The 10,309-nt window shown below is 44.6% G+C and overlaps 1 protein-coding gene across 1 annotated transcript in view; it reads right to left on the reverse strand.

The window, feature by feature from the left end:
* Positions 1-10,309, reverse strand: part of IRF4 (interferon regulatory factor 4) — a 25,695-nt gene that overhangs the window by 12,117 nt on the left and 3,269 nt on the right. Inside the window, exons 2-7 of the mRNA XM_019521921.1 lie at positions 10,014-10,246; positions 8,685-8,871; positions 7,242-7,330; positions 6,139-6,277; positions 2,675-2,782; positions 1,036-1,389 (exon numbers count right to left, since the gene is read on the reverse strand). Of these exons, the coding sequence (XP_019377466.1) occupies positions 1,036-1,389; positions 2,675-2,782; positions 6,139-6,277; positions 7,242-7,330; positions 8,685-8,871; positions 10,014-10,217 (1,081 nt within the window). The 5' untranslated portion in view covers positions 10,218-10,246. The remainder of the gene's footprint in view (positions 1-1,035; positions 1,390-2,674; positions 2,783-6,138; positions 6,278-7,241; positions 7,331-8,684; positions 8,872-10,013; positions 10,247-10,309) is intronic.

A 10,309-nucleotide genomic window follows, 5' to 3' on the forward strand; every position in this document is an offset into this window, starting at 1 on the left:
ACGGGTCCCTGTGTCTGAAATGCTCTGACCTGATGGAAGACTAGGCCATTCTACAGCTCCAGAGTCTTCCTTTGGTTCAGCCCAGTCCTAAGAGAGGGACAACACTATTTGTGGCTGCTATAGTTGCACCCTTGTCCTCAATGGGAAATAATCTGTTCCAGCCACATTATGCGGAGCAGGCTACTCTCCTCACAGTGCCTGCTCTTGGAAAGTAGAGGCTAAGCCTCTAACCCTTGACTTCTGGGCCCTCCTTCCACTGTGCAGGAGAAGAAGGAGCTACCCTGTGGAGACTGTTCCCCTCTCCATACTACTGCCTATAAAGGAGAAAACCAACACAGGGGAGGTAAACACATGTGTTCTACCTCATTATTCATTCTCCAGGCATCTGACCTTTCATTACGGTCTTTTCATCTGACCTTTCATCTGACCTGACAGTCCCACCCTATCCCAGAAAGATGGGAAAGACAGAGTTTCTAAAATCACCTCACAAATATGCCCCAGGGTATTTTTTTTAAACACACACCAAAAAACCCAGATCCAAAAAATTCCCCTCTTTCTGTTGGGAGTCATACTTTAAATACTTTGGGCCCAGCTTCAGGCTCACCCTGGAGTCATGTGACTTTGAACTATAGGGTTACTCAAGGCTTACACTAACCTATCTGAGATCAGAATCCACTCCCCTCTGCTCCTCCATATTGGGAAAGGATGTTTCACTGGGTTCCCTCTACCCAGTATAAAATGACAGGAACCTTACAGCATCCTTGAGTGAGCATGAGTAGTTCCCATTGCTCTCAACAAGAGCCATCTCTGTGCATTGAAAGCATCACTGGCATGGTTCTGCACCAGTTGAACACTACCCTTCCCTGTACTCATTTAGCCCAGACATTTAGGACCAAATGCCTGCTGAGCACCTGCATCTCCCCATGCTTGACTTTGTTGGCTGCTGTAAACTGAAAAAGCTCTTGCTCTGGAAACTTCCTGACAGCAGGCCGGTGACATTTGCAAAGACAGTATAGAACCTAGGTTGAGAATTACCTGCTAAAAACTGCTGGGTATCAAACAGCTTGGATGTCTGCTCTCTTTCCAGTTTGTTGGGCCTGTCACTGCATAGTGCCAGAGGCCCATCCCAGTAGATTCTGCTCTGACAAAGTCTCTTAGCATAAAGCCCATCAGGCGCCATCCTCAGTATCACTCCCCGTTCCAAGTGATTCAATAATTTTTCTATGTTTTTCCTCTGGGCGTTGTCCTCTGGGTAAGGGAAGATAACTTGATCCAGGCCACTGGCCTCATAATTTTGGCCATGTGATATCATACAGCCTTCAGGACTTGAAGTCGTCACCTCTTTTACTAGTGTTTCACGGTAATATAAACAGATGTGGAGTCGACAGTCTGCAAATACAGTTTTAGAAAGGAAAAATTTTACTGCAATACAGTGTTATAAATACATTACAGAGCAATACTATTCATGCTAATAGGCCACATCTTACAAGGTCCTGAGCACCTGCCATTCCTAACATTCAGCACCTCCCAGAATTTAGCCTCAGATTAGCAAAAGAATATACACTGAATTTAAATATTAAAGCAGGTTGTATAAGGAAACACAGATTCCAACGCCAGCTTCTACCAACCGGTGCCACTGGAGTGACAAATCCAGTAGTCCTCCATGCAGACAGTCTAAAATATGGTAAAGATTAATGCCTGGCTTTTTCATGAATGGAAAAAAAAAAGGGGTTCTTTCTTCACAAGTTATATAAGAATTAACCCGTAATCTCAGCAAATTTCTATAGATGTTATAAGGAAAAAGCTAGTGTTTCTCTCCAGATTTTGCATATAACCATCTGAAGCAACCACTTAGGGGTTTTGGAAAAATGCAGTTCGTTGCTTTATAGAATTGGCCTTCCCTTAACTTTAAAACAAAATTGCATTTGAAATCTTAGGCACTGTGGTAAAGTGGTTCAGTAGAGAAGACTGATTGTTAAAGGTTCAGCCTTGCAACGAACCCATACAATCTTATGCGTATAAGGCTGATCCAGAAAAGCTACCCAGCTCTTTGAGGGCTCTTCAGAACATATTTAACTCTCTATATGCAAACAATGTTTCATCCATTAGTATTGTATCTTTCTGTTGTTAATGTAAAAAAAGAAAAAAGGGAGTAAAAAAATTCCTCACCCTTGAGTCTGCATGTCTACAAAACTGCCCAAAGATTTTATTTTCATAGAGAACAAGTGGCATCTCCAGCATAATGATCATATATATCTGATCAGGACAAAATGTACTTTTTTTTTTTTAATTTAGAACCCCAGGCCTTTGAATCCGAAAGGAACAGGGCTGAATAGTGAACTAAAGAAGAATTAACCTCTGTCAGCCATTTTCCTATTTGATGGCTGAAGAAAGGCCCTGCTACAGCAATATACTTAAAACATAAATAATCTTAAGCATGTGCATGGTCCCAGTGATCTCAGTCCAAATCCAATATCTTAGGGAGGCTATTCACATGCTTACAGTTATCCAGATGTTTTGAATATCTTGCTGAAAGGAGGCCTAAGTTTAAGGAATCATCAGGCAAAGAGCTTCAGTTCACTCTTGAAGAAAGGTCCTCTTAACAGGGAGAAATATTGACTTGAGAAAGTTCTAGGAAGAACCTTTTGTATGGTTCAGAGTTGCATAGACTTACCTGACAAGGCAAGAGCTTCAGCAGACCTTATGCTTGGCTCTATTGGAATTCCTGGAGCCTGCGACTCAGGTGGTGCACAAGCATAAAAGGTTCCAGTCACCTGACAACCTGTTTTCAGAAACAAAAAGCAGATGATGTCTAACTACCTAAAAACCCAAGAGAAAATTTCAACAGGAGTTCACAACTATGGACAAGAAATTGAGCATGTAAAAAAACCCACCAAACTATTTTCTCCTGCCCGGAGCAACTTAATTATAACATCTTAAGAAGACTGTATCTAGATTTTCTTATTTGGAATTGTATATGCTATTCTTTTAGGATTTCAGTTTCCCTATGACTTGTTCTTTATCTATCAATTTTGGCATGGGTTTTTCCTCTCATCATCTACAACCATGGGCAGATCTAGGATTTTGAAAAGGGGGATGCAGATGCTGTAGTTTATCACCAAATAATGCAACACCCATTTTTCTCCAGTGAAAAAGAAACTAGAAACTTTACCAATATACAAGGGGCCCAGGGGTATATCATTCCATTTACAATTGAAGCAGAAGGAAAAAGTCTTTATTGGAACAGGTGTTAATTTGCTAGATTGCAAATTTGTATAACAACCCAACAAACTAGGCAAATCATCAAAAGATGTTTTTCTAGTCATTAGAATAAAATGGACATCTCTTTTTCAGATTCATAAAGCAAAATCTCACTTTCTTGAGCATCTTGACAGTGCATCCATTGCTTTGCCAAATGTTATTTCCACACCCGAGTTAATGTTTCTAGCTAGAGTCTGCAGGGTTGTAAAATAGGAACTACATTTACAGAAGCAGCTAATAGAAGAATTACAGAAGAAAGCATAGCTTGATTAGTGGAAGACCATCAAAGACCATTAAAAGAAGAGGGTCATTGTAGAATCAAGAATTTAGAAGGAACCAGGTAGATTATAATAAGCCAGGAAGTCACTTGATTCCCTCACTGCTACCTGACTAGAAATGGTGCCATTGCCAGGCAATTGGCTCTAAACTTCTGGGAGGACCAGGAATCAAAGGGGGCTGTGCCTGCACTATTGTACCCACTCCCTCCCCACCCCCTGAATCCACCTTCACTAGGCATACAATTTCACTAGGTGAATAAAGTACTGGAGAGGCAGGGGATTACACAGTACACTTTTGTGATTTCTCTTTTCTCAAAATTACATCCCTGGCAATACTTGACTTAGTCTTTTTAGATGTAGAAACATCTTGGCTTTCTTTTATTGTCTACACATCTTAGCATAGTATATAGCGTCTATTACCAAGACCATAGAACACAGTTCATTTCAAAATAAATATTTCTGTTAGCCTGAGTTCAATAAAAAAGACCAAAATCTTCAGACCAAAACCAGATTGGACTTTTTAATGATCCTACTGAGATACCTTTTGTATGGGGAGTAATTTGGACAGAAATGTATACAAAATTTTGGCTAAATAACTCAATTGTATCTTAACTGTATAAGCTGCCACATGAAGCATGTTTAACTTTCAGTAGACAAGTGCAATTAGAAGTTTATTTCACAGTACTGAAACCATGCAATCACTTCTTCTTCTGAAGAGGTTACATCTTATGTGTTTTAAATATTCTTTCACCTTCATCTCATCTGGTCCAAGGACTTCTACCCTTGAATACCTCCACATCTGAATGTGGAGGGAGTTTTACTTGTGAAACAAATATACCAAGATAAGCGCATATGCAGTAGAGCCACATCCACATGTGCATGGATGTTTGGTTCTCCATGGACAACTAGCAGCGACGCATCTTGTGCCTCTGCTAATTGTCCATGGGGAATGCCTATGCCATTCACACTCTGTTGCATGGCAAGTTACCCCGGGTGGAGTAACAGAGGCTGGTGCCAGACTTATCTGGAATCCAACTGGCTAAACTCCACTTTTGAGCAGCCCCTATATCCGCCACACTGCTTTTATTTTTGCAGATTTTTTTTAAACCCCTGTGCTGCTCCCTTGCAGTGCAAAGAACACCTGAACATACTGTATGTGGACACAGCCTAGGAGTCTAACCCTGCACTCATTCATAGCACAATGAATAGTCACACGATTAAGGAACTAAACCCAACCTGAGCTGCAACTTCCTTTGCCCTACTGATTTCCTGTACAATCCTGGACACATCACCTACGTTCTTTGCCTCTGTTCCTCATAAGGGGTGGGAATCTTTATTTTTCTACCTCACTTATTTTCAAGGCTCACAGAAGTTTCCACCTTTCACAGTGTTTAATATTTTCCTGATCCTGAAATGCTGCAATTTTGTTAGACTCTCAAACTGTAAGTTCTTCAGGGTAGAGACTGTCCTTTTGTTCTATATCTGTACAGAGCCTGACACTGAGTGTAATCTGTGACTAGGGCTCCTGTGTGCCCAAGTCACAAAAAAATAATAATCTCAGCTTTCACTTAGAAACAAAAACCACGGTTTAGATTTGAAAAAATGTGAACCACAAAAGACTCAAGAAGAAAATTAAGAAAACATGTTGCTGTTTAAAAAAAGAAATCCCTCTTGCTTTTAAAGACAGTATTATGACTTTATAATACTGAAAATACCTGAAGGCACAGGATTGGCAATATAACACACTGTTGGTGCATCTACAGGAGACACTACTACACAGTGGTTACTGCACATGTATGTAGTACTTGTATAATAACCACTACATAAATGTGTAGTAACTGCAGTTACTGTGCAGTAGCATTGGTGAACGCTTTTTTAGTGACACTCCTGTGCAGTACTACTACACAGTATTTTATTAGCACTGTTTGTGCTGTGATGTGCTACTGCGCAGTGTTATTCAGCCACTCATGTAGATGCACCTATTGGTAATAAGGGATATGGAAGTGTATGACGGGATTTTTCAGAGGTGCCCTTAACCCACAGCTGCCATCCAAGAAAGCTCAGTCTTTGGAAAATAAAGCTATCAATGTAAATTGTAGAGGAGCCACAACTCAGATATAGAAAGCTGGTTGTTCATTTATGGCAGTCAATTCTTATCTCTGTAGATCAGTATATATCAGGGGTGCTTAATCTCTGGCCTGAGGGCCAGATTTGGCCCACAAGGTTTCCCAGAAGTCTGGAAATTGTTGGTGTAGTGGCACCCCTCCCCTACTGCCAAATTTCTGGACCCATGGGGAACCCCAGACCCTGCATGCTGGACCCAGAGCCTGATCCCAGTTCACAGGGCTGGGTGGGTTGGCGCTGGGCCCTCGGGACCCAGTTCTGTCAGGCAGAGAGCAAGAGAGAATGGTGCCAGGTCCCCAGGGCCTAATGCCAGTGTGCAGGGGATGCAGGGAAGCAGTGCCAGGACCCAGTTCCCGAGTGCAGGAGTAGGAGAGGCCAGTGCTGGGCACCACAGCCAACAGATGGGCCTGTGCACAGGGCCAATAGGTTGAGCACCACTGGTGTATACAATTGACCTCAAGTAAACTGTTCTTACCACTTTCACAGGCAGGACCTTGCCAGGGGTGACCACGTGTGGCAAAAGGAACACCACTGCACTGGTAGGGAATGTCAGGGTGCTGTTCTGGGGCAAACTCTCTCCAGTTCCGTTCATGAGGCAGCATGTAGTTTGACACCTGTTCAGTTTAACAAGACATTATTTTATTTGCTTATATCAGAATTATATCATCATTATATTTGCTTTGTTACACTGTTTCTCCTATTTGAGACCTTTTGTCATCTGTGCTTCCAAAGCTCTGTCAGACCCTGTTATCACAGAGACAGGAATAATGGTTTGCTGCCAGAAAGAGGCTCTCACCTGAGCTGCTTGTCACCACTGGCCTAAACAAAACCCATGCTGAAATTATTTTAAAATCTAATCAGAGCATGGCTGGAAACCACTAATTTAGAATAGAATCATAGAGAAGTTGGGCTGGAGGTCATCTAGCCCAACCTCCTGCCAGAGCTAGGATCATCCTTATCCAGACCATCCCATAAAAATCTGTTGTCTAACCTATTAGCAAAACTACACAGTCAACCTTGACAAAACCACAGGACATAACACCCTAACCTGCCACAGGTAAAGCAGGGGGGCTATGACAGTCAATGTCCTGCTGCTGCAAGGTTGTTAAAAGATTCTTAAGAGATCCAAAGGGGCCATGCCTGCCCACTACAGAAGAAGACAAAGACCCCCACAGTCTGTACCAATCTCACCATGGGTAAAATTCCTTCCTGACCCCAAATATGGTGATTGGTCTAACCCTGAGTGGAGGGGCCATGGCCCTCTAGCCATAAACCTAGCACTGTTCCATCACATGTTTAAAAACCGTGGCCCCAGTAGTAGAACAGCAACACAAATGTCAATTACCAACCAAAACAGAGCTGCGATTCAGATTTTAGAGAAGCCAAGATAGATCCACAGCCCCGTGGTTTCACATGATAAAAGCCACTGCTGCCAAATTTCTCCATTTCCGAAAAGGTATTTTCCCAAGCATAGTTAAACACTAGTAAGCCAGGATAGAAAGCTAGGTACTGCAAAAAATTATCTTCACTGGCATCTAATGTGTTTGTTTAAAATAAAAAGTGTGAGTGATACTGTACCTGAGGCTGTAGTGAAGTGTAAGGAGAAGTCATTGGGAAAGGATGGTTCATCATTAATGGCTGATCTTCCATGCTGAGTTGTTTTGCCCCTATGTACACAATCAGGGTATAAGAAAGCCATGAACTCTAGCATGAGAAAACATAAAGTGACCTACTGTTGAGACACTGGTGCAAGAAAGCACCTGTAACTAGGAACTTCCTCTCTGCACGGAGCACCCTAAAGTTATGGGCTCAAATGTGTCCTGTAGACACTAGCCCATATGGAGATGATGCACAGCCATCCTGTCCCTGGAGACATTGGCAGGGATTCTATCCCCCAGAACCGTCTGGTGCACACAGGAAGAGCACCTGCTACTCACACAAGCCCCCATGCACTCTGACAGCAAGTGTACATGTGGGGTATGTCCAAGAGCTGGAGAGCAGTCCCAAGCTCATGAAATCCCAGACTGTGACTGTACCTGTCCCCTGTGCAGGACTTCAGGGGGCACTCACCCCAAAGCAGGTGAGCACAGGCTGTTCTGTTCCACCTTTATTTAAAACCCACTTCCAATAAGCAACTCTTTTTTGTCTGTCCATCAGCTGGCTGCCTAAGGTAGGCTTCCCCATGCTTCAAACTGAACTGTATTGTCTATACAAAAGGTTATGCTCCTCCAGTGGTTTACAGACAGCCCATCCCTCCAACCAAGAGACAGTTTTTAAAATGCTGTGCGACTCAAATTCCTGGTGTCCTTGTTCAGACAAAACCTCTAGTTTAAACCCTCTGAATAAGAGAAGTTTGCAAACTGCCCATCTTGCTATTGTAATGATTCCTACAAAGTTGGACATCAGAGTGACTATGTGGTTACTTCAGAAACATGACACTGGAGTGATGTAAAACACATTGATCATCTCTTCATTTCTTGATTGTGAGAAGTAAGACCTACACACACACATGCTGGCTTGCTTCTTTGCTTTCTATCCCCAAAGAGCAGTTAAAATGTTTCATGTTGTGTTGCCTTACTACAGCTCCAGAATTTTGAGTTTGAGCCCCACTCTAGGCTTATGCCAAGAGCCACTCCCTAATTAACCTAGCTGGAAATGGGTACCAGGTTATTCAGGCTGGGGAATCAAAGGTAGTTGGATGTATGGTAACTACCTCAAAGGAGAAGAGAAAAGTAGTTAGCTGTTAGTCTAAAGTCAGACAGAAGGCCTTAGAGGTAACTAAATCAGAGATGCATACACTTTCATAAGCAGCAAACAGCTTGCTTCATCCACACCTGACAAAGCAAGCTGTTGCTTACAAAAGCTTATGCATCTCTGAGTTAAGTAGTTACTAAGTGCAACTCTACCCTGCCAACTACCTCCAATTCTACTGGCTACAGAACCAGGCATGTTAACCAGATGGGCCATGAGACTGGAAGGATCTTTAACATATAGGTACAGATATAGAAAATCTGTGATTACCTTTTTTAGCTCCTTCTGGCACAATTCTGTACACTTTATATGGATCTGAGATATCCAGCTGGCTTCTCTCAACCAGTTCTTCAAAGTCATTGCTCTTGTTCAATGCACACCGTAACCTTGTCTTCCAGGTTGGGGGGTCTGGTTTATCAATGCCCTCTCGGAACTTTCCTTTAAAAAGCGCCCAAGCCTGAAGACATTTCAAACAATCACACAGGGGAGGAAAGGAAGGAGAAATCAAAGGATGTGGTATAATACTGCAAAAATTTAAAAGTGTGCGCACGCATGAGTAAGAGTGTCAGTGTGAGTGTGTGTGCATGTATGTGTGAGTGCATATGCATGAATGTCAGTGTCAGCGTGTGTGTGAATAAGTGTGCGTGCATGAGTGACAGCGTCAGTGTGAGTGCATGTGTGTGTATGTGAGTAAGAGTGTGTGTATACATGAATGTCAGTGAGTGTGGATGTGTGTGAGTGTGTGTGTGAATGAGTGTGTGTGTGCATGAGTGAGGGTCAGTATGAGTGTGTTTGCATGCGACTCTGTATGAGTGTGCATGTGCATGACTGAAAGTGCCAGTGTGTGTGTGTGGGTGTGAGAAATAGAGTATGTGGGTAAGAAACTGAGTGTGCATGTGTGTGTGCATCTGAGACTGAGTGTGTAAGAGATGGCATGTGAGTGAGTGAGTCAGAGAGAGACAGAGAACTTTCTCCTTATAGATGTATGTGAAAATACACCTGAGATGGCTTCTTGTGGATGAAAGCAGTTTAGAAAGGGGGCAGGGGGATGTGACAGCCAAGGAAGGAAAAAGCTACAAGGCAGATAGATGCTGACAGACCTGTTCAGCAGCTGAACAAGTCTGTAGCACAGAATGGCCTGAGGGGTGAGGGGGGAAGATGCACCATCTGGAAACCCTTGTTAATGAAGGAAAAAAAGCCCCCCCCCCCCAATCTGGTCCTGTGGCAAGCACTCCCACTGGGGCAGCAACCAGCCAGGCATGCTTTGAAAGCCCCGCCCCCCGCCAGGCTGGGTCCTGCTCCTGATGGGGTCGGTGGCAAAGCAGTCCCCACGGGAGGGTGGGATCTGGGAGAACTGGGCACAGGACACGGGAAGGTGCTGGTGGCAGGGGACAGTGGCTGGGCTGGGGCATTAGGCCAGCCTGAGGCGCTGCCAAGGAGAGGTGGCTACCCACCTGTGAGCCCCAGGGCGGCTCCAGAGGGGACCTGGACACATTAGCCCCCAGGGAGGGGCGAGGAAGGAGGGGAGGGGAGCGGAGGGGTCCCTCCCAGCCCCCTAGCAGCCCCGCTGGCCCCGGGGACCGCCTGCCCCAGGCCTACCTTGAAGAGGGCGGCGTCCTCCTCGCGGTTGTAGTCCTGCTTGCCGGCGTGCTTCCAGGGGATGCGGAAGATGCTCTTCTCGTCGTTCTCCCACACCAGCCCCGGGTACTTGCCGCTGTCGATCTGGTCGATCAGCCACTGCCGGAGCTTCCCGTTGCCGCAGCTCACCGAGGTCATGCCGCACTCGCCGCCCTCCAGGTTCATGCCACTCGCTGCACGCGCCCGGGCACCTGCTGCGGGGAGACGGGGGACCCGCGGTCAGCGCCCCGCCACCGGGCCCCTGCACCCGCCCGCGC

The sequence above is a fragment of the Gavialis gangeticus genome, unplaced genomic scaffold (assembly GCF_001723915.1).
Source record: "Gavialis gangeticus isolate Ggan-Ray unplaced genomic scaffold, GavGan_comp1, whole genome shotgun sequence".
NCBI lineage: Eukaryota > Metazoa > Chordata > Crocodylia > Gavialidae > Gavialis > Gavialis gangeticus.